The sequence below is a fragment of the Elgaria multicarinata genome, chromosome 3 (genome assembly GCF_023053635.1).
Source record: "Elgaria multicarinata webbii isolate HBS135686 ecotype San Diego chromosome 3, rElgMul1.1.pri, whole genome shotgun sequence".
Taxonomy (NCBI): Eukaryota; Metazoa; Chordata; class Lepidosauria; order Squamata; family Anguidae; genus Elgaria; species Elgaria multicarinata.
Window position 1 is genome coordinate 151,149,580 of NC_086173.1, and position 23,814 is coordinate 151,173,393.

At 45.8% G+C, this 23,814-nt stretch overlaps 1 protein-coding gene across 1 annotated transcript; it reads right to left on the reverse strand.

The window, feature by feature from the left end:
- Window positions 1-4,253: 4,253 nt before the first annotated feature.
- LOC134395551 (zinc finger protein RFP-like) lies at window positions 4,254-23,774 on the reverse strand. Its single transcript, XM_063121714.1, has 7 exons — window positions 23,358-23,774; window positions 20,983-21,207; window positions 20,025-20,047; window positions 19,378-19,496; window positions 17,674-17,706; window positions 15,706-16,244; window positions 4,254-4,808 (listed from the first exon to the last, which is right to left on the reverse strand). Exons 1-7 carry the CDS (start codon window positions 23,772-23,774, stop codon window positions 4,254-4,256), a joined length of 1,911 nt encoding a protein of 636 aa, XP_062977784.1.
- Window positions 23,775-23,814: the final 40 nt, after the last annotated feature.

Sequence of the window (23,814 nt, forward strand, 5' to 3'; positions counted from 1 at the left end):
TTAAAAGAGGAACCACCACTTTTAGCATCCCTGTTTCCTCGTCATAATTTCCCTTCTCTCAAAATACCAGAAGCCAATGGGATCATCCCTTTAAGCCAATTAGTGGGAAAGTCAGGACAGATAAAAGGAAGGACTTCTTCATACAATGCGGAGTCAAACTATGGAATTCGCTACCACAACATGTGGCGATGGCCATCAATTTGGGTGGCTTTAAAGGGGGCTGGATAAATTCATGGAGGCGAAGGCTATCAATGGCTACAAGTCCTGATGGCTATGTGCTACTTCCAGTATCAGACCCAGTAAGCCTACATACACCAGTTGCTGGGGAACATTGGGGGAGGGTTTGTATTTTGCTCTAGTGTCCAGCTCAAGGATTCCTGGTCAACAGCTGGTTGGCCACTGTGTGAACAGAATGCTAGACTAGAGGGATCCTTGGTCTGCTCTAGCTAGAGATGTGAAGGCCCGGAAAAAAACCAGAAAAATTTGGGAAAACCCCCGTTTTTTTCCAATTTTTTACGAAGCCTTTTTTGGTTGTTTTCCGAAAAATTGGAAAAAATGAAGAAAAAACAGATTACGGGGTGTTTTATTTTAGCATGATAAATAAAATGTTTAAGACAAGGTGTTCAGATATTTACTTCTCCAAATGATTTCTAAAAACCATACAGTATCAGATTATTACAATGTCTGTGCACCAAGGACAAACAAGTCCTAGGTTGCAAACTGAGACTACAACTCTCAAATGCAAGAGCAAGATGCATTTCTGCCTCTAGGGGGCAGCACTGCCATTGAAGCAGAGACTGAAACTAATAGTGATAGCTATAGGTCAGAAAATGAGTCTGATTACATTTCATGCATATTCATTGAATCTGGGTTCCCTTTTTTTCTCAGTTCTTTTTATGGGAATGGGGGCTTTATGTCTTAACACTGGAGGACTAGCGGAGACATAAATAATTTTCTTTGTTACTAATGTTGGTTGTTTCTTCAGTTGTTTTTTAAAATTGTTTTTTGCCTGCTCCTCATAAACTGGCAGAACCAAAGAGGTTCCTTACAGTTCAGGTGTTCCTAACAGTTCAGGAGCTTGTAGCTCCATTTGTTACCAAAAAAAAAGTAAATTAAATTTGTAATAATTGTTTGAATACACTAGTTTTAATATACCAAATGTAATAATTTTATGCCAAACCAACTTCGACATAATTACATTTTATGTTCCTAAAGTAACAAAGTGACTTTCAATCTGTAAAAAGTGCTAATATTGCATTATTTCAATTTTTCTGAACATTTCTGTTTTTTTCCAGAAAAAACAGAAAAAACCCGGGATTTTTCCATGGCGTCAAAATTTCCAGAAATTTTACATCTCTAGCTCTAGCAGGACTCCTCTTCTGTTCTTATGTCCCCTCTGGCAAACAGGTATGGTATTATTCCAGAAGCAAGAGTGGGACAAAAAAATCCCATAACCTTAGCAACATAGCCATATACTATGGGAAGAAACATTAATCGCAAAGAGCATAACTAGGCTTTATCAGACTTTAACCTGTTGCAACTCCATTGATTGCCCTGCCATCTAGATAAACACAATTCAGGATGTGATGTCATTACACTGAACGTTACCCACCCCACCCCACATTATATCATTGGCCGTCAGATGCTGAGGGTGGGGCAATGCATAGAAGAATGACATCACATCATGCATTGTGTTGACTATCCTAGGAAGGGGACAAGACAGACTCAGAGAGGAAGCAGCTGCCTGACACTCACAATATCTACTATAGTCTGTCTCCAGCCTTCAGCCCAGGGTGGGCAGTAAGCGGCCCCTCAGGCTGATTGTGACACAGACGAAATCAACCTCAGGGAGAAATATCTGGCCATTTTAGCACCATGGAGCACATAAAGGTCCAGTTTTAGCTTCAGAACAAGCTAAACATGACTTTTTTTAATTAAGTGTTATGATTTGCCACTAAGAGCTTCTTCAGATGAGCATTTTAGCATATGCTCGCGACTGGCCACTCATGAATCTTCACAGGTCATTTTGACAATGGCCTGTTCCTCCTGCACGTCTCCTGCTCCTTTTCTCGTTGTAAAATAATCCTCAAAAAATGTGAATCTTCTGAGCTATACCGACATTTGTTGTTATTTCCTGCTGTGTGCAGGAGAAGTTTTGCTATAAAACGCCCACTGGAGGGCGCTGTCCCACTTTCTCCCCTGTGTGATTCTTCTCATCCCTATTGCAGAAGAGCGATGGGAAAGGAAACACGATTTCCCCCCAGTCTGAAAGAGCTACAAGATTTGGTGGCAAACTGTTGATATATATTTTTTCTTGCCAGCCCTGTGCACAGTATAGCCGCCAAGGGGGACGAAAATGACCCCTGGATGCCCCAAAGTTGCCACAGACCACATTTGCATTCAGCCTCGAAAGGATTTTCAAGGGACTTGGGATGAATTATTGCCTGTCATTTCCTTAGAGAAGAATGAGCCATTCCCAACAGGAGCTCTGAAGAGCAAATGTTTTTAGATTTAACTGGTTTTAGAAAGAAACACACAAATAAGGTTTCACTTTCCAATAAGACCTACAAGCAGGCTTATACAACGGGTTTCTTCATCAATCTGCTGCTGGAGAATATTTTCTTTCTTCTTATTTATCTTAACAATGCTGCTTAAAAGATGATCCTGAAAGAAATACAAATTGGTTTGAGCTCATTCTTAAATATGGGAAGTCTGTAGCCACAGAATAAGCTGCTCAATTCATGACAATATATACAACTGCCTCAGTTCTCAGTCTCCTCTATCTTTTCCTTCAGTCCCCTTCTTCCTTACCTCCCCTTTGGTTTTCACCATTTAGTTTATTGCCTGTACTGCACTCTTGCTTCTGCCCCATTGCTTCTAGGTTCCTTGCTTCTTAGTTGTCCTGTCCTAAGAAAGCCACATAAATCTCTTCCTCCATAACCTAACAGAGGCTCTCATTCCAGCTAACCTGACAATTACCCCTTCTCTTGTAGAAACCAGACTGTAAACATTCCGACAGCTTTATTCCCCCAAACAGATGGAATGTTGATGAATATTCTGTACCATCACGCCAACTGAGCGAATCAATGTCACAGGTTTGACCGCCACAAGTACAATACAGTCACTGAGAGAGGGGGACAAGATGAATAAACGATTTGATCTCTTCCTCTCACCACACTATATGTGTATGTGCGCACCCCAAATCCCCCAATGCCTTTGTGTTGGGGGATTCCTCTCACCACTGTTCACATGTGGTGAGAGTGGGAACGGAGGGGGGAAAGTAGTGAAGATAGAACCTTCCTGTCCAGTTTTTGAACCCTTTCATTTATGTTATCTGCATCTTGATGGTAAAGCTAGAATCAGTCTTTCAGCCAGCTGGGACAGAGATAGCAACCATCCCTACTTCATTTATCCCAGTTTCCCCCAACCTTTTGCCCCCCAGACGTCAACTCGCATATGTCCTGGGTAGCATGGCCAATGAAGTAATATACAACGGCTTCTAAAGAGGTGGGCCCCCAGAGTCTAAAACAAGAGTGAGGAACTGGAGAAGGCTATCAATGGCTACTAGTGCTGATGGCTATATGCTACCCCCAGTATCAGAGGCAGTATGTCTATGTACACCAGATGCTGGGGAACATGGGTGGGAGGGTACTGTTGCACCATGTCCTACCTAAGGGTTTCCCTTTGGGCACCTGGTCAGCCCCTGTGTGAACACAATGCTGGACCCTTGGTCTGACCCAGCATGGCTCTTCTCATGCACCTGCAAGCCTCCCAGTGTAGTTCCATTACAGCTCTCATCATACCCAACTATTGGCCATGCTAGCTATTTATTTATTTAAAACATTTGTATCCCGCCCTAAAGCATCTGTCAGGGATGCTTTAGGGTGGATTCCTGCATTGAGCAGGGGGTTGGACTCGATGGCCTTGTAGGCCCCTTCCAACTCTGCTATTCTAGGATTCTATGATTCTACATCACTAGGATCTCAGGGCGGCGTACAGATAAAATCATACAATATAAAAAAAAATATATACGCAGCTAAAAACAAATTAAACCATGAACCAAGTTAAACAATATATAATCAGCTGGGGCTGATGGGAGCTGGAACAACAGTTGGAGTTTCCCCATCTCTAGTCTAAATGACCTTACTGCACTACCACTGACCCCTCAACCACCACTCCTCTGCTCTTGCCCCATAAGCTCCGATTTTATGCGAGCAGGGGAGGCCCAGCCAAACATTCCCCACCCCCCAAGCCTATAAAGCCTGAGTTCCCACCTTCAGGGTTTGGGCAGCTTCTGCCACAGGGATGATGTCGTGCGCATGGTGGTTCTGGAAACCGTGGTCACATATGGAGCAGATGGGAGTGAGGTCATCCTTGCAGAAAGATGTCACTGCCTCCGGGTGCTGCTCGCAGGAATAACTGCTGCTGGCCATTCGCTTGGCCCGATCGCTCATCTCTTTGGTGAGCATCACGATGTTGGCCAACTGCCTGTTGGGCGTGAAGATGGGCCGAGGGAGCACCTCCTTACACTGAGGGCAGGTGGTTTGGGTGGGAATGCACCCCCAGCAACCCACCAGGCAGCTGTGGCAAAAATTGTGCCCGCAGTCGAGGGTCGCCGGGTCTAAGAAACCCTTCAAGCAGATGGAACAAGTCAATTTCTCCTGGAGCTTTTGCAAGATGTTCACAGCAGCCATGGCTCCCTCACGCCGGCCCAAGGGAAAACGGCGGATTTCAGACCCTCGGCCGGAGTGGCAAAAGGACTGGAGGACGTTCGCAGAGATTCCCGGCTCTGGAACGGCTGTAAAGGACTGGCAGAGGGTGGGAAGAAAGGGAGGATGAGATTACCACCTCCCACTTCCCACAGGAGAGTTCCTCCTCCAAAAAGCGTTGATGTCTCATTCGTGGTCTGCAGGAGGGTGCAGTGCGAAGACACATTAGGGGCAGAATGGGAAAGGGTGGAAGACAGAGAGATGGACAAGCTTGCCTTAAGCACCAAAGGCAACGGACAGAAAAAACACACCAATCAGCCAGTCTTGTCCAACAGGCCCCTCTCTAGATGTGTTAGATTGCAACTGGGAGCTGGAGGCTGCTGGAGCTGTGGGTGGTGGCTGCAAGGAATTTGAATTGGCTGCTTCAATCAAGCCAGAAGCTGAGTGTTGGTCTCCCCCGCCCCCTTACAGGTACTAAGGACTCTGGGAGCTGGAGGCGCGAGCCGAAGGGCAAGAGCACAAGGGCTCTCGGCCTGAGGCTCTCGGCCGTGGGCGCAAAGCCGTCAAGCGGAACTGTTACCTCAGAGAAAGAACCCCAGCCTCGGACCGGTCTTCGCTACTTCTGCTTCAGGACATGACCGCCTACACTGTTGGGTTATTATTTGGCGATGTGACTGCCTTTACATATCCTATCTGTCTGCATTTCTCTGTGCCTGCCTTCTTGCTTGCTTGCTGCTACTGGTCTTGGCCGGGCTAGTTCTGGTTAATCCCGTCCTGCGCCTGTTTTACTTCTCTGCCTACTTGCTATCTCTCTCCCCTTAATTCCTTTCTCCTCATATCTGTTCCTTATGGCTCGTTCCAATTTCATCTCTCCCAACTTAGTTCCTATTCGGTGTCTCCCCCCTTCCCAGCTGCCTTTCTCGTGTTCCTTATGGAACTGTCGCTCTATTGCTTCTAAGGCCCCTGTCATTCAGGACTTGTTTATCTCCAGGTCTCTTCACCTCCTTGCTCTTACTGAAACCTGGCTTCCTGCCCATGATACCGCCATCTCGGCTGCCCTCTGTCTTGGAGGACCCTCTTTCTCTCACTCGAGTCGCCCAGAGGGTCGTGGTGGTGGTGGTGTGGGTCTTTTATTATCTAGTTTGTGCCAGTTCCAGCCTCTTTCCATTCCACCATCACACTGTTTCTCCTCCTTTGAGGCACATGTGGTGAGGCTCTTCGCTCCGTTGCGACTGCGGGTTGCAGTTTTGTACCGCCCCCCAGGCTCATCCTCAAAATTTCTCTCTGACCTGGACTCGTGGCTGTCCTTTTTCCTCTCTGATAACTCTCCTACTCTTATCTTGGGTGACTTCAATATCCATGTGGATGACCCTCATGACGCTGCAGCTCTACGATTTCGCTCCTTATCTTCCTCTTATGATTTTAAGCTTTGGTCCGAAGCACCCACACATTCCCTTGGACACTGTCTGGATCTTGTTCTCACTCGGAATTGCTCTGTTCTGGACTTTTCTATTGCTGACTTTCCTTTGTCAGATCATCATCTAGTTTCTTTCAATATCACTCACAATCCCCCTCCTTCGCTTCTCGCTCTTGTCGTGACCTGCATTCTATCAACTACGAGGCTTTTTCTCAGTCTCTAGCCACTTCTCTTCCTTCTGTCTTTTCGGCTGTCTCCTTGGACTCAGCCGTCTCCTCCTTTAATTCCTCCTTATCTTCAACTCTTGATAATCTTGCTCCATCTACAACTCGGATAGTTCGCCCTTCTCAACCCCAACCGTGGTTCACCTCTTACCTTCGCTCTTGTTCCCGGGCAGCTGAACGCCTTTGGCGTAAGACCAGGGACTGGGCGGACTTTGTCCAATACAAATTTGTACTCTCCTCTTTCTCTTCTGCCATTTCACTGGCCAAACAGCAGCACTACTCAACGTTGATCCAGTCAAATGCTAGGCATCCTCAGCGGCTCTTCGCGTCCTTCAATTCTCTTCTGAAGCCTAATCCACCATCTCTCCCCGCCTCTCTGTCTGCCAATGACTATGCCTCTTTTTTCAATGCTAAAATCCAAACTATTCGCTCTGATCTGGCCAGCTCTACTCCACTTCCAGTTCCTGTTCCTCATCTGTCAGTTCCTCCTGCAAATTTCTCTGCGTTCCCTTCGGTCTCAGCTGATGAACTGTCTAAAATACTGCGCTCTTCGAAGCCTTCCACTTGTTCCCGTGATCCGATTCCCTCTCGCGTCTTTATTAATCTTATCCCCGCTATCCTCCCATCCTTGCTTCACATTATTAATTTTTCTCTGTCCTCTGGTTCATTTCCTTCTGCTTTTAAACATGCTACAGTCTCTCCCATTCTCAAAAAACCTACTCTTGATAGGCTATCTCTGTCTAACTACCGACCTGTCTCTCTGTTGCCTCTTGTCTCAAAGATCCTGGAGTGTGTGGTCTACTCTCGTTGTCTTGACTTTCTTTCTAGTAACTCTGCTCTGGATCCCTTTCAATCTGGATTGCGTCCTTTGCATTCCACTGAAACAGCCCTTACTAAGATCACCAATGATCTTCTTACTGCCAAGTCTAAAGGCCTTTACTCCGTTCTCATTCTCCTTGATCTAACTGCAGCCTTTGACACGGTTGATCATGATCTTCTCTTAGATTCCCTTCATGACCTTGGACTTTGTGGCTCTGTCTATAACTGGTTCGCCTCCTATCTAGTGGGTCGCTCTTTCAGCGTGTCGGCTAATGGCAGCTCGTCTTCCTCTTTTCCCCTTTCAGTAGGGGTTCCGCAAGGCTCAGTGCTTGGCCCGTTGTTGTTTTCTTTATACATGCTGCCCTTGGGTAAGCTTATTCAATCTCATGGCCTCCAATATCATCTGTATGCCGATGATACACAATTATATCTCTCATCTCCGGAACTTTCTCCTGATGTTCACGATCGTATCTCGGCATGTCTTTCAGATATCTCAGCCTGGCTGCTTCATCGTCGTTTGAAACTTAATATGGCAAAAACTGAACTGCTTGTTTTTCCTCCTAAACCTTCTCCTCATCTCTCATTCTCTCTTACTGTCAATGATGTTACGCTTACTCCGGTCAAGGAAGCTCGTAGCCTTGGCTTTATATTTGATTCCTCACTTTCCTTTATTCCTCATATTGAGGCAGTAGCTAAATCCTGTCGTTTTTTTCCTGTATAATATTGCCAGGATTCGATTATTTTTGTCTGTCTCTTCTGCCAAGACGCTTGTTCATGCACTGGTTATTTCTCGGTTGGACTACTGCAACCTTCTTCTCTCTGGCCTTCCTTCTTCTCACATCAGTCCGTTGGTTTCTGTTCACCACTCTGCCGCGAAGATCATCTTCTTGGCTCGCCGCTCTGATCATGTTACTCCACTTCTGAAATCTCTTCATTGGCTTCCAATTCACTTCAGAATCCAATATAAACTTCTCCTGTTGACCTTCAAAGCTTTTCACGGTCTAGCTCCTGCCTATCTCTCCTCTCTCATCTCACACTATTGCCCCGCTCGTGCTCTTCGCTCCTCTGATGCCATGTTTCTCGCCTGCCCAAGGGCCTCTACTTCCCTTACTCGGCTTCGTCCATTTTCTTCTGCTGCCCCTTACGCCTGGAACGCTCTTCCAGAACGCTTGAGAACTACAAATTCAATCACAGCTTTTAAAGCTCAGCTAAAAACTTTTCTTTTCCCTATAGCTTTTAAATATTGATTTTGTTCTGACTTTATACTGTTAGTTTCACCCTACCCGGTGCCTGTTTGCATTCTCTTCCCCTCCTTATTGTTTACTATGATTTTATTAGATTGTAAGCCTATGCAGCAGGGTCTTGCTACTTACTGTTTACTCTGTACAGCACCATGTACAGTGATGGTGCTATATAAATAATAATAATAATAATAACTCCCATCCTCCCCTGAGGATAACAGGAGTTGTAATCTAACATATCTAGCAGGCACCAGATCGGGGAAGACTGCAAAAGGGGCTGCCACTGCTGTAATCCAACATTTGTCCCTTCAGAATGTGGCTAGTCAATGGTGATGAGAAAAACATGCACTCTGCACATGTTTAGGGTGAACTCTCTGCAATCACTCTTTCCAGGGCTGAGGCCCAGAACTGAAAAAGGGAACGAGCTCTGGGTCTTTTACAGCGGCTTTTGTTCTGGGCCATGCCCCAGAGACACACGGAAAAGTTAATTTAACCAAAGCATGAATAGGCCCGAGGAGAGAGTAAAAACACACATGAGAAAGAGACAGAAGGAGCAACAAGGCTTCAGAAGGGGGAATGGCAGTGGGATATTTTGCATTGTTGTTGTCTAATAATTAAAAATACTTAACATCTTAATTAAATGTATTAGACACCTTACTCTGAAAAAGACACAAGGCTTTAAACATATAAGAAGTTAAAACAATTTTAAACAGTTAAAAACAAATTAAAATGCCAAGACCCAATAAAACAGCCTTCCTCAACCTGGGGCACTCCAGATGTGTTGGACTACAACTCCCAGAATGCCCCAGCCAGCTGGCTGGGGCATTCTGGGAGATGCAGTCCAACACATCTAGAGCGCCCCAGGTTGAGGAAGGCTGTGATAAAACAACTAAGGCTGCAATCCTATGCATGTTTAGGCAGGGGGGGGGAAACTCCTACAACTCACAGCTGGCTGGGAAATGCAGGGAGTTGTGGGACTCCTGTCTAAACATGCATAGGATTGCACCCTAAATTAAGAAGCACCATAAAAGCCCTTCAAATTCCTGTTAACAGAGGAAAGTCTTAAGATAACAATGTTGGCACCAGACAGACCTCCCTTGTTAGGTTTAAGCACCATCAGGGAGATGCTTGCAATTGCTACAGCTCGAAATATTGAGATTCACATTGGGCCTGTTCAAAGAACATGCTAAACCATGGTTAGTCTGCTAACACTTTGGCAGCAAATGGTGAGTGTGTTTAAACCATGGTTATGTAGCCACCGTGGTTAGGAATGGTTCACATAACACGCTAAGTCGTGGCTCACATTACATGCTAAGCCATTGGCCCTGTTCAGACAACACACTAAACCATGACGGCTAAGCATTTTGAGCTAAACATTATGGCTTAGTATGTCATGTGAACCATGATGTAGCTTATCATGTGAACTATTCCTAACCATGGTGGCTCCATAACCATGGCTTAAACACGCTCACTAGCACTTGCTGCAAAGGGTTTAGCAGCCTAACCATGGCTTAGTGTGTCTGGAAAAGCCCATAATGTTTAGGTCAAAATGTTTAACCACAGTGGGCTAGCATGTCATCTAAACAGGGTCTTTGTGGTTATCCACTAGTATTGGAGGTAACGGGGAAGAGCCAATGTGGTGTAGAGGCTAAGGTGTTGGACTGGGAGTCGGGAGATCTGGGTTCTAGTCCCCACTCGGCCATAGAAACCCACAGGGTGACTTTGGGCCAGTCACACACACTCAGCCCAACCCACCTCACAGGGTTGTTGTAGTGAGGATAAAATGGAGAGGAGGAGGACTATGTACGGCGCCTTGGGTTTCTTGGAGGAAAAATGGTGGGATATAAATGCAATAATAAATAAATGGGGTAGAGTGACAAACAGGTCTGCCCCTGGCAAGTCACTTTTATTCCTGTAGTCACAACGGTGCTATGATTTGAGTTCAAAATGTAAATCTGCACGTGCTCAGAGAATGTCTTCTAATAGGGTTGGCAAATAGTTTTTTGTTTTGTTTTGTTTTGATTTGATTTGATTTTGCTCTATGGTACCAGGAACATAAAAGCAGTTGTGCAGGGGCAGGGGGTGGGGGGAGAAATGTTACTTGTTTGCTTCACAACTGAAGTAATGCACCTGGCCATCCCTATTAAGTAGGGTGACCATATGGAAAGGAGGACAGGGCTCCTGTATTGTTAACAGCTGTATAGAAAAGGGAATTTCAGCAGGTGTCATTTGTAGGCAGGCAGGACCTGGTGAAATTCCCTCTTCATCACAACAGTTAAAGCTGCAGAAGCCCTGCCTTCTAGGCTCCTGCTGAAATTCCCTTTTCTTTACAACTATTAAAAATACAGGAGCCCTGTCCTCCTTTTTAGATGGTCATCCTACTATTAAGACCATGAAGTCCAAGGTCTCGAATTACACAGCTACACCACTGTTGGCCAGTCCCACCTGGAGATGCCAGGGATCCCACCTGCGACCTTTCTGCGTGCAAGACACCTGCGCTACCACTGAGCTCTAGCGAGGGGATGGAAGTTACTTGCAGCCTCGCCAACCCAAAGCGCCTCTCACCAGCGTGGCTTACCTTGGACGGTAAAAGAGCTCGAGAGACGCAGCCGCTCAGCTGTTGCAAACGGAGACCCAGTTAAAAGAATTTGTCCGGCTCTGGAAACCAAAAAGTTCCAGCAACCATAGTAAAATTGGTGAAATTATCAAATAAAAACGAAATAAAATTCCCTCGCAAATTCTTCTCCTCGCCTCCGCTCTTTCACGGGAATTAAAGACCTCTCTCTCACCACGCCCTTATAAGAGTATTAAACTACACTTCCCGAAAGGCTTCGCTCCACCAGTCCCCGGCCTCTTTACTCGTATTCATGCAGAACGGCTCCCTGGGAATTGTAGTCTCCTTAGTAAAAAAAAATGCCTGTCCAAGGGGTGGCTCTGGCTATTCGGATTGGCTAGGATTGGTAACACCTGTGTCCAAAGGGATCTCATTTTTTTCCCCCCAATTAGTTTTCTTTCATTTTGGAAAACTGCTGCCTTTTGGAGTAGGTTGGGCTTTGTGGTGCAGAAACTCTTTTATTTAAAACGTTTAAATACGGGCTTACCATACGGAGTGGCTTAACCCAGAGTCAACAAAACTGCAGGCTCACAATCTTAAATGACAAGAGACAAAAAGAATAAGGCATGAGGTAGGAAGGAAAGGTGCAATCCTATGCACGTTTAGACAGGAAAAACTTCCACAATTCCCAGCATGCCCAGCTTTGCTTCTTCCTGTCTAAACGTGCATAGGATTGCACTCTAAGTTGCAAGCAGTATGGGGTGCCTCAAAGCAATATTGGTCCATATGTCGGACCCATGAATGCAGCAGAGAAAGGTTTTCATGCTCCTGGTTAAGAACATCAGAAGAGCCCTGCTGGATCAGACCAAGGGTCCATCTAGTCCAGCACTCTGTTCCCACAGTGACTAACCAGCTGTCAACTAGGGACCCACAAGCAGGACATGGTGCAACACCACCCTCCCACCCATGTTCCCCAGCAGCTGGTGTATACAGGCTTACCGCCTCTGATACTAGTTTTTCTATTGGGCAAAACCCCCTCAGTGACTCTAGCCACTTCCACTAGGGGTGTGCACGGACCCCCCACTCCGCTTCACTTTCAGATCCGCCATTTTCGGATCGGGCCGCTCCGCCCCACCCCCACTCCGCCTGTGCCCACTCCGCTCCGCTCGGAGCTCCGGATCCGGATCGGAGCTCCGTTCCCCCCCCCATAGGGGGGGTTACCGGGCCCTGCCACCATCGCCGCCCATGCGGCGACGGCGGCAGAGCCCGGTAAGGGACCAAGGGAGAGGGGGACCTTACCTGCCTCTATCCGTGGTCCGTCGCCATCTTCAATTGAGCCCGCGGTTCCACCAGGAAGTCTGGGCCGCAAGCGGCCCAGACTTCCTGCTGGAACCACGGGCTCAATTGAAGACGCTGACGGACCGCGGACGGAGGCAGGTAAGGGAGAGGAGGGCGGGGGGACAGCGGCAGGGCCCGGTAAACCCCACTTACCTTTCCGGCGGAGCTCCGGATCGAGGCGAAGGATCCGCCTTCACCTCGATCCTCTTCGCCACGCTCCGCCGGCCCCCCAATCCTCTTCGCCTCCGCCTTAAGGGCTCCTGCTTCTACGGTCCGATTAGAAGCGGAGCACATCCCTAACTTCCACTATCACCAGGAGCTACTGCTCCTCTTCTGCTTTCTCAGCATCGCTGTGGCTTGCCTGAGAGGCAGAACAGAAGTGGGCAGTGTCATCGGCTGCTCACCAGCAGTGTTGTCTGGACCACAGTGAGAGGGTTTGTCTATACAGCTTCTTTACCCCAACGTAAATGTGCAGATTCGCATTTGCGATTTACCACAACTTTTGGATCAACATCCAAGGTTGCACCGCGTAATATTTATGTGTCGTTGGGGGAGTTAAATCGTATTTTGACATATTGGCGGAGCTTTGAGGGCAGGACAAAGTGATTGGCCGATTTCCCACCTATCGCGTCCTCCTCTGGTTCCCTTGTTCCTTCCCGCCATTTTCATTTGAAATTATATGCTTCTGCGGAGCTCCACAGATAGAGCTTATAATATTAAAAGAAAGAGGGAGGAACGGGGCAGCCAGAGGGAGGAGATGGGTTCACTCCTTGGAGAAAAGCGTCCGTTTTCTTTTTTGGAGGGTTGTCCTTTGCAACGTGCCGCTTCCCCCCACCCTCGTGTCCTCCTTTGCTTCCTCATTCCTTCCACCCCTCTCAGTTTTCTCGCTCTCCTCCGTACTATTGTATGCACGCATGTGCGCGTTAATAACTGCACTACAAAAAAATAAATCAGGAAATAAATCACTGTTGCTGCTGCAGTCTTTGCCTAGATTCAAATCAATGAAAATTTGGGTTTATATTCAATGAGGAGCCATAGACGTGTAGACGAGGGCACAGACAGTGAACAAGTAGGTTTTAATTATGAAGAGGAGGAGAAGCTAGTCCAGGAAGATTTTTGTCAGCGGACCCTTGCTGGGATGCCAGCCCCCAACAGGTGCCCAACCATGCCTCCCTCTAACACCGGCCCTGAAACTATGGCTGCATTTAAGGCCAGGGAAGTATTTCTAACCTGAGACAAATTGTCGCTTCTACATGGATTATTTCAAGGATGCAAACAGTTGTCAATAGAATTTCTAAAAAGACCCCGATAGTATGATTGTTCATGCATAATCAGGACTCACTGAGTCCCATGAGACTTTTTCCTCTTCTGAAGCCCTTCGCTTAGTGTTCCCACCAGGTAAGATGCAGAGGCGGGAGGTGGCAATTGGGGGGAAAGAGCCTTTTTCGTGGTGGCACCAATTTATGGAATGGTCTCCAGAGTGGCTTGCCTGCTTACACTCATGGTGTCATGCTGGTGCCAAAGACCTTTATTTTCGACAGGCCTTTTAACCCGTTTTACCTTTTAAATGGAGTCTTAATCTTTGACAAGTGATTTTATGCTGCTGTTATAAGTTTTATCATCAATTTATTCTATATAAATACTATTATTGGTAATTTGTTTTTAAGGATTTTTTCTGAAATGGCTTTTTAAATTTTATTTCCCCCCCCCCATTTTTTAAATACATACATAAATTTGTATGAAATGCATATAACTTTCTAGTAATTGTACATAGGCTGCAACCAAAACAGACCAAATATCCAAATAAGCATCCATTTGAAGGTAGCATCTCTATGCCATCCGTATAGTGTTGAAAGTGTTCTTAGTGGAAGTGTTAAAGGGCCCTCAGTCTATTGCATTATAGGTGGTGAGTGTTTATCCTTCCAAAGTTGTAATATCAGTCTTTTAGCTGTCAAAAGGGCATAGAGAATCCATTTACGCTGATTGTTTGTTAAGTAATTTAAAAGAGCCTGTACATCAGTGAATATTAAAGACTGTTCCAATACAAAAAAAATATTCATGTAATAGCCTCCCCCACCCCAAAAAAGAAGCAACCACTGGACATTGCCATAACATATATTTAAAAGCAGCATTAGCTGTATTGCACTTCCAGCAATTAGCTGAATTAAATAATCCATTCTTAAAGAAACATTGCAGTGTTCAATAGACAAGTTTTTGCTGAATAAGATATGTCTTAAGATCCATAAACGCAACAGATAGACGCAGATAGACGCCAAAACAGTGAGTCCCCTAGTTAGACATTTTGTGGTTGCGCCCACAGCAGTATCTCAAATTCATAAATGTGCCCACAGGTCCAAAAAGGTTAGGAACTCCTCCTCTTACTCTTTCCAGCTACACGATGAGAGGAATCTCACTCAGTCTAACCTACCTCACAGGAATGTTATATTGGCCCTATTCAGAAGACACCTTAAACCACAGCTTTAACCATGGTGAATAAAGCAAAAAGCCTTATTCACCGTGGTTAAAGCCGTGGTTTAAGATGTCTTCTGAACACAGCCTGGCTTTCTGGCTTAACCACCGTGGTTAAAGCTACGGTTTAAGGTGTTTTCTGAATGAGTCCAAAGACTAAGTATCTTCCCTTTAAACTATCCTACATTCCTTAGGGAGGGCAACATGGAGTACAGCCGTGTCTGGAGGGTCACAACTCCCATCAGCCCCAGCCAGCACAGCCAATAGTCAGGGATGTGGGGAGTTGTAATCCAACAACCATTGGTTCACCACCCGGGCCCTAGGGGAAGTTTAGGATTCAAAACATACAGGATTACAGGGGTGGATGTGCAGCTAGAATGTTGAGGCTTGGGGGAAAAAAGAAAAGAAAAAAGCAACAGGAAAAAATTAATATATCTTTAATACATCTCAGCAGAGCAAATACATCCCACAAATGTGCTTATATTATACAAAAGAGAGTGAATAAAGGTTCCTTAGAAGTGAGCTTTCAGATCAACTTTATGTTTAGATTAGAGTAACTGTGTAAATGTGGGTGTTTTCCCCCCTTGGAATAATATCCCCAAGAATAATCTAGCTCTACACACACACACACCACCTTAGCATCCCCTTCCCTCACAGGGACTCCTGCAAGAGGCTCCTCGTTGGAGGAAGGGGCTTGGTTTAACATTGCGCAAAGGCCAATTTGAATATATAGTTTTAGTCTAAAACAGCCTTTCCCAAACCGATGCTCCCCAGATGTGTTAAACTGGGGATTAAGGAGCTGCAGTGCAACACATCTTGAAGGCACCAGTTTGGGAACAGCTGGCCTAAAAATGTCACTCCAGCCCCCCTGAGTAGGCAGAAGGGTGAATGCTTTTTAGTGACTCGCCATCCTCCTCCATCAGTTGTTCGATACTGCAGAGGCTGGAGGCCTGGTAGGTTCCGGCAGCCTTACCGAGAGGACGGCTTTAAGGCCTAGGTGAAAGAAGGGGACGAAGATCTCTTTGGGAGCGGCAGTTAGCATGGTCTGATGGAGCACTTCTCCTCCCTCACCATCAAAGAAGGCCACCACCCTCCCGACACAATTCAGAAACACCCGGACTCTCGTGAGCTCCCCTTTAAAGGTCAGATGAATGCTGTTAGGGGAGTCGAAAAATACATACTGATCCGCCTGCTTCCCAATTGCCCAGATCCCAGACCTAGAACTTATGCTGACTGGTTCCTTCCTCCTCATGGACTTTCTGGCCACCCCTACAGCCCAATCCCCCTTGCTTCCTAAAACGACGTCCCAGTAACGCCTGCCGGTAGTGCATTGCTCGCATCCCAGCACAAAGAAACTCGCATCAAATCTCTCAGGGTTCATGGGCAGGTCTTGACATTCGTCTCCCAGTCTCACACTTTTACAGTCCTCAGACAGAATGAGGCGGGGATGAGCCGTCTGCAGATCCAACGTCACTACGGTTGCAAAACAGAGGAGAAATAAGACAACAACAATTTTATTTCTCCATCCTGATCGAGGCGGGGAATAACAACAAATATGAAATACATAAAATATTAATCAAAAGACAGTATACCTTGTTAAAACATACTAAAAACGTACTAAAAGCATCTTTATTTTTTTTTAAATTTTTATTATTAAACAATATACAACAACCACAAAAGCAACAAATAAAATCACTTAATACATAAACATAAAATTGCCTTAATATCGTATATTCAAATTTAACCTATTAAACATATTTATACTAAACATAACAGTGCTCCCCCCACCACGGGATCTCATTCCTGTTTCCAAAAACTCATAGTTTCATCTGTTGGTGGTTTCCCACTTCCTTTAAAGAACACAAACTCTAGGAACTTTTTCCATATACCCTCAAAATCGTTCGTTTTTACTATGCCTCTTTTCATTTTAATATTACATGTCAATTTATCATTTATAGCAATGTCCCACACTTCTTTATACCATTCTTCAATACAATAAGAGCTCCGGCTGTTGGGCGGTATAGAAATGTAATAAATAAATAAATAAATAAATAAATAAATTAAAATAATCTCCTTGAATCTTCCAGTTCCTAGCTACAATCAACCTCGCAGCCGTTAGCAGGTTAGTTATCAGCTCTAAAAAAAAAAAACGTACTAAAAGCATCCTAAAAGCATCCTAAAATTCCACTGGATAGGCCTGCCAGAAGAGATCAGTCTTTATAGCTTTCTTAAATGCTAAAAGACTGTTAAGTTGACGAAAAAATTCCAGCTGGGTCCTGGATGCATTCATGGCTCAAAAGGCTTCAACTGCCCCGCTCCTTCCCCATGGAAGAGACTGTGGGGTAGGCTCGCCCTCCTAATTGAAGACTACAGTATGGATTCCTCTCCTGCCTCTTCCTAAAAGCCCCCAGTAGCCAGGATAGGGTGGGGCTTGGCACAACGGAAGCTCCCCAACCCTACTACAAGGAATAGCTTTTTACACAAAACCCACGACTGCCAGTTTCTGAGGGCTGTTGAACTCAGGTTAGACTGGGTGTGACATTGCCTTAAGGCAGCGTTTCCCAATCTGGTACCCAGCAGAAGTGTTGGACTAAAAGCTCCATCACACCGGGGGTTAACACGCTCCCTACCTCACTTCTCCGCCCATGTTCTCCTTCCTCAAGTTACTTCCTTTTTCAAGAAGAGGAAGTACAGAATGAGCACGAGGCCCATGGAGTCCGCTCTTCTAATGGCGCTGCTTCTCCTGCACGCAGCAGGAGAGAGCAGAGATTCCGCGTTTAAAAAAACATCGAACTTAATGAGGGGTTTTTTTTGTTGCGCAAGGAAGGCCAGAAGGCCCAGCTCACCCACCCACCCCACCCCCTCCTGAGAATACAGCCCTTCCTCAGCCGTAGAGACTTACCTTCCTGCAGTTCTAATTCAGGTTCTAGAATGTCTAGGGAAAGAAAGGGAACAGCTTAATCACAACACTGTGATCCATTTATCAAAATTACCAGTTTCTCTCATTCTACCAGTGCGAAAGCAAGGAAAACCCCGTAGGGGAGTAAAAAATAGCCAAAGGCAAGGGCGGAACCAAGTAATCTTCTACAATAATATTATTAGTAAAAGGTTTGTTAAAGTGCCAGGTGCCTACGCATTTCGAACGCGGTTGCGTTCTTCCTCAACTGTTATAATGTTAGTGCAGATCTGGCCCTTAATTCCTCTCACTACCTCTGTCCATTCTTCACTCCCTCCTTCTCTGACCTCTCCCCTAACCGCCCCGGTGAACTCAGTGGCAAAGAGCACCTTTTATCAGCTTAGGTTGATATACCAACTACGCCCTTATCTGGACAGAGATAGCCTAGTTACAGTTATCCATGCTCTGATAACCTCTTGTTTGGATTATTGCAATGCATTATACGTGGGGCTGCCTTTGAAAACGGTCCGGAAGCTTCAGCTGGTACAAAACAGGGCAGCCCGTTTACTAACAGGGACTGGCTGGCGAGATCACATTACACCAGTCCTTTTCCAGCTTCATTGGCTGCCAGTCCAGGTCCGGGCCCAATTCAAAGTGCTGGTATTGACATTTAAAGCCCTAAACGGTTTGGGGCCAGGTTATTTGAAGGAACGCCTCCTCCCATATGTACCGGCCCGGACCTTAAGATCATCTACAGGAGCCCTTCTCCGTGAGCCCCTGCCAAAGGAAGTGAGGAAGGTGGCTACTAGGAAGAGGGCTTTCTCCTCTGTGGCACACCGGTTGTGGAATGAGCTCCCCAGAGAGGTCCGCCTGGCGCCTACACTGTACTGCTTTCGTCGCCAGCTGAAGACTTTTTTATTCTCTCAGTATTTTAACACTTAATTTTAACTTAAATTTAAATTTTACTGTTCTAACTCTGTATTTTAATCTTATATCAATTTTGTTGCATGGTTTTATCCTGGTTGTGCTTTTTATACTGTATTTTGTAATTGTGCTTTTAACCTGTTGGTTGTTTTATTGTGGTTTTAATTTTTGTGAACTGCCCAGAGAGCTTCGGCTATTGGGCGGTATAGAAATGTAATAAATAAATAAATAAATAAATAACAAATCTTTACCAAAGGGTCCCCCTTTGCCTCTACCAGGGGGACTCGGAGTAGGCCCCCTCAAAATTGTAGGCCCATGCCAACTGGCCCCACTGCCTCCCCCCACCACCTCTGCCCAGCCCTGCTCAGCTCTCCATCATTCTCTCCACTCACTCTTCTGTTACAGGCACCAAGTTTAAAAAAAAAAACCACAGCCTTGGCTTTGTGCAACTGTGCAAAAGAGAGAAGAAGAAACGGCAAGTGGAAAAAAACTCAATTCATGGCTCATCATGGCCAACTTCCAATGATAGGAACACGATTATCAACGTATCAAATTATTATTATTATTTATTGCATTTTTATACCACAGAGTGTTAAGCAGCAAAAGGGAAAAGGAACCAATGCAACCTAAGATTGCACAAACAAGTCTGACAGGAACATTTTCCACAACAATCTGAAATTACGAATTCCTCATTCTCTGTTGGGAATTATGAGGGAACAAGCAGCTGCCATGTCCACATTTGGCATATCATAAGGGCCAGTATGCAATCCCTGCAGTTTTCTTTACCTTTGATTAGCTTCATGGCCAGCCCCAAAGAAACATTGATGTCCAACAGATCCCAGAGTGGCAATTTGTCCCTTGGTGAAAAAGGCTCTGGACACTCAAACGTACTAGTCTTCCCAAACCTGGAGGGAAACAGACACTTACCCACTATCTATGCAACTCAGGTCTCCCAGAAAGAAAGAAAGAAAGAAAGAAAGAAAGAAAGAAAGAAAGAAAGAAAGAAAGAGGATCAGGAACAAAATTGCTTGAAATAGCTTGCAGCTAGAGACAAGTATTCATTTTGATATCCCTGTTTGAGCTATGCTCCCTCCTTTTCCAACCGGAACCCTTCCCCCTGTCCATTCCATAGGTGACTGGGGTGGGTAGGAATTCTGACTGTCAGCCAGATCATGTTTTCCCAAGGAAGAAACCCTCACATGAAGGAAGTCCAGCAATTCTTGAGTTTTAACACCCCAGGCAGCTGTCCATCATATATAACACAGTTCTGAGTTTATGAAGCCTAAACAGTACCAGACGGTGTCTGAATGGACCTCAAGGTTTGCAGAAAGGAAAAAGAAGCAACCTTCTCAGTTCCCTTTTACACTGGCCCACCGGGCTTTGGGCAGAGAGTCAACTATGCAGTATTGGTCTTTGCTGTGGGGTCCACTTACCTGTCTAAGGTGTGTTTGACATCCTAGAAAGGAGAAAAGAACAGCATCAGTGCCTGCCACAAGCCATTCTGAAGTGATGCCTTAAATCCTGGGGTATGTTTACACGAAGGGTTTGCCCCGGGGTGGCTTCGCAGTAGCAGCACATCGTCTACATGACGCAGCCGCCATTGCTAAGCCATCCGGGGGCAAACCCTGGAAACTGCTCCAAAAATGTTGGGCACTTGCCCAGACTTTTTTTGGCAGTGGAGGCTCGCCACAGCCCATGGGGCCCCCTGATTGGTCACCATGGGTTGGATAGGGAAGGGGGCGGCCCCAGGCCTCTGTAAAAGTAAAAAAAATAATAACGGGGGGAGGAGAGGAACAGGGCCATTCCTCCCCCCTTTTTTTATATTATTATCTGTATCTGCACAGCTGCACAGATAGATAATAAAAATATAAAGAAATAAATAAAGAAATCATGTGGAGAAACGGGCAGCCAGAGGGAGGAGAGGTGGTTTGCTCAGAGTTCCTCTCCTCGTATCCTCCTCTGGCTGCCTTGTGTCCCCCCCTCTTTTTTTTTTTAAAAAAAATTATCTGTATCTGCGCAGCTGCAGAAATACAGAAAATAAAATTTAAAAGGGGGAAGAACAGCCCCATTCCTCTCTTCCCCCCGTTTACTTTTTTTTTTTTTTACTTTTAAAGAGCGGGAAATTCGCAGTAATAACCTAGTCTCATCAGTATAAGCCGTAACTGGATTTGTTAAAATTATAGAATGATCAATGATGACCTATATACTTTACTAACAGAGGCTGGGCAGCAGTCTCGTCTTCCAGCGTGTCGAGGAGCCTCTGCTGATAAGAAACAAAGGCCGTTTGGGCAAGAAAGCAACCTGGGTCGTGTTTGGTGTTCTGAAATTCCATGGCACCATCCTTTACCTAGGCAAGAAGCGCCCTTGCCATTTCTGCTGGTACAACCTTACCTGCAGGCACTGATGTGTTGGCTGACAACATTTCTGTTTCAACCTCCGCATAATCCAGGCATCCGAGGAGATTTCCCAGAAGAACTTGTTCAGGTGCGAGTCCTTTTTGCATTCAACCATCTTCACCACGCCTTGGATCTTGCCCATCAGGAACTCCTCACGGTGCAACAGAATCTGGTGCAGTTTTTTGAACTTGGCCTTGATGTCTTGCTTCACACTGTCTGCCTATTTCTTCGATGGGCCGATGAAAAGGAGAGAGAGAGACAGATCAAAGCCTCAGAACTTTCACAGACCAGAGTTTGCATACAACAGAGAAGGTGTTTCCAAAACAATTCTCGTGGGCCCCAAATAAGGGATTATTGTCATGTCTAACTCTACTGCCCCTGTCTTGAAGAAGATGTTTCAGGTAATCAATCAGAATCAGATTCAGAACTAGAAGACGCAGCACCAGCCAGCCTGTACCAGTGGGGGAGGAAGCTCTCACAGGTGATTCCCCAGCTGGGAGTCAGCCCTCTCCAGAGCTTATCTCCTGAGTGTGTAGGCCAAATCCTACACACTCAGTGGAAAGTGAACTTTCTTCCAGGGGTGAGCGTCCTGACAAGCTAGCTGATGCTAGGGTCCGCCGGAAGCTCAAACGCATGGGACGGATGGAAAGAGTGAGAAAGTTGGTTCGATTAAACCAGAACCTGCCTCCGCACCAGGCTCCCTGAAGTTACAGGCGTTGGGAAGTGGCTTCCTATTCTTCTTGAGCTGACAATTGTCTTGCTTAGTTTGCCTAGGGGGACGTTTCCAAGAGGTTAGACTCCCTTCAGGTAGAAGAGACGTTTGTTGCTTAATAAAAGCTTTGTGGATCACTTAGCAAGATTCATCATTTGCCTCCCATCGAAAGGAAGAGTTTTCTGAGGAACACAACAATTATAACACATTTTTAAAGATATTCCACTTGCTGACTTGCCAGTAACACCTACAAGCAGGCTTCGACTTTCCTGTTCTGCATTTGATTTATGCTCCAGAATCAGTTGTCCGTTTACATCGATCAGCAATGCACTTAGCAAAATAATCCTGTAACGACAAAGAGTCTGTTTTAGAAGGTTAAATATCAGGCTGTGTAGCCAAATTGTCTCATTAGATAAAAGTCAATGCAGACATTGGCCCTGTTCAGAAGACACCTTAAACCACGGCTTTAACCATATTGAATAAGGCAAAAAGCCTTATTCACTGTGGTTAAAGCCGTGATTTAAGGTGCAGAAGACAGGGCCAATGTCTCAGCTGTCTCCTCCTCCACTCTTTTCTTCAAGCCAGCTCTTCCTGCACTAGGCCCCAAGTTTCTCAGCCCATTGCCTACTTTTCACCCTTCCTTTAGTCATCTTGATTCTGGGTGCTGAGCTGCAGAGCTCCCTGTTTTCCTAGCACCACTTTCCAGTCTTCAGCCAGCCACACAAAGTTCCTCCTATCTTAAGGACTTGCCTATTCATCCCAGCCAAATAGACAACTTCTCCTTCTCGCAAAGATACTGGACTGCAGGCATTCTGGCCGTGTTAGAACTATGGAGCACTAGATCGTCCAAATTTGTTTTAAGATACATTGGTCTCAAACAGTGCTCCTAGTGGCTACTGAATGCTATAAGGGTCAAATTTAGCTTCAAAACTAGCTAGATTTGACCATTTTAACACTAATGCAGCCATTTTGTATGTGCATGTGTGTATTTATATGAATTTGGGCAGAGGTCGCACCGGGTGAGGGGAGGTACCACAGCCCTAAACATTCCCCCTCAAACTGCATTCCCCCTCTCCTGCCCCATCAGCATTTTCCCCCCTTCAAAATATTCACTTATTTCCCATCCCTAAGAAGAGCCCTGCTGGGTCAGACCAAGGATCCATCTAGTCCAGCATTCTGTTCACACAGTGGCCAACCAGATACCCACTGGAAACCCACTAGCAGGACAGCACCCTCCCACCCATGTTCCCCAACAACCAGTGTGCATAGGTATACTGCCTCTGATACTGGAGATAGCCATCAAGACTAGTAGCCACCAATAGCCTTTTCCTCCAGGAATTTACCTAACCCTCTTTTAAAGCCATCCAAGTTGGTGGCCATCACTACACCTTGTGGTAGTGCATCCCCCAGTTTCACTAGGTGCTGTGTGAAGGACCTTCCTTTTATCTTTCCTGAATCTCCCACCAATCAGCTTCCTGGGATGACCCCATTGGGTTCTAGTATTATGGGAGAGGGAGAAAAATGTCCCCCTATCCACATTCTTCACACCATGCATAATTTTGTACACCTTTATCAGGTCTCCCCTTACTCGCCTTTTTTCCAAGCTAAACAATCCCAGCTGTTGCAATCTTCCCTCATAGGGGAGATGCTTCAATCACCTTGAAATCTAGGGCTGCTTGCTCCACAGGAACCACACTGTGACCCTGGTGCTCTACAGATTTGATACATAATAAGCAGACCAGGCCTTTGTCACTCATGCAGAAAGATTCTAGGGGCGCCCGGTGAATCTCACACACTTTCTCTCCTTCTTCTGCTTCTTTAGCCTGATCTCTCAGCTGTTTGAGCAACACAGAAATGTTTTCCAGGGGTCTGTTTGGAAAGAAACTCCCGGACTTGACCACTACTTTGCAGTAAGGGCAATATTTGTTCGCTATAAATTCCTTCCAGTACTTCGCAATGCAGTGATGGCAGAAATTGTGCCCACATTCGAGGAGCACCGGTTCAACGAAATACTCCAAGCACATGGAACAAGTTGCTTGCAACTGGAACTTCTTCAGGATGCTCTCATCAGCCATGGGGCGCACACACGCCTGCACACAAAACCCAGAAATCTAA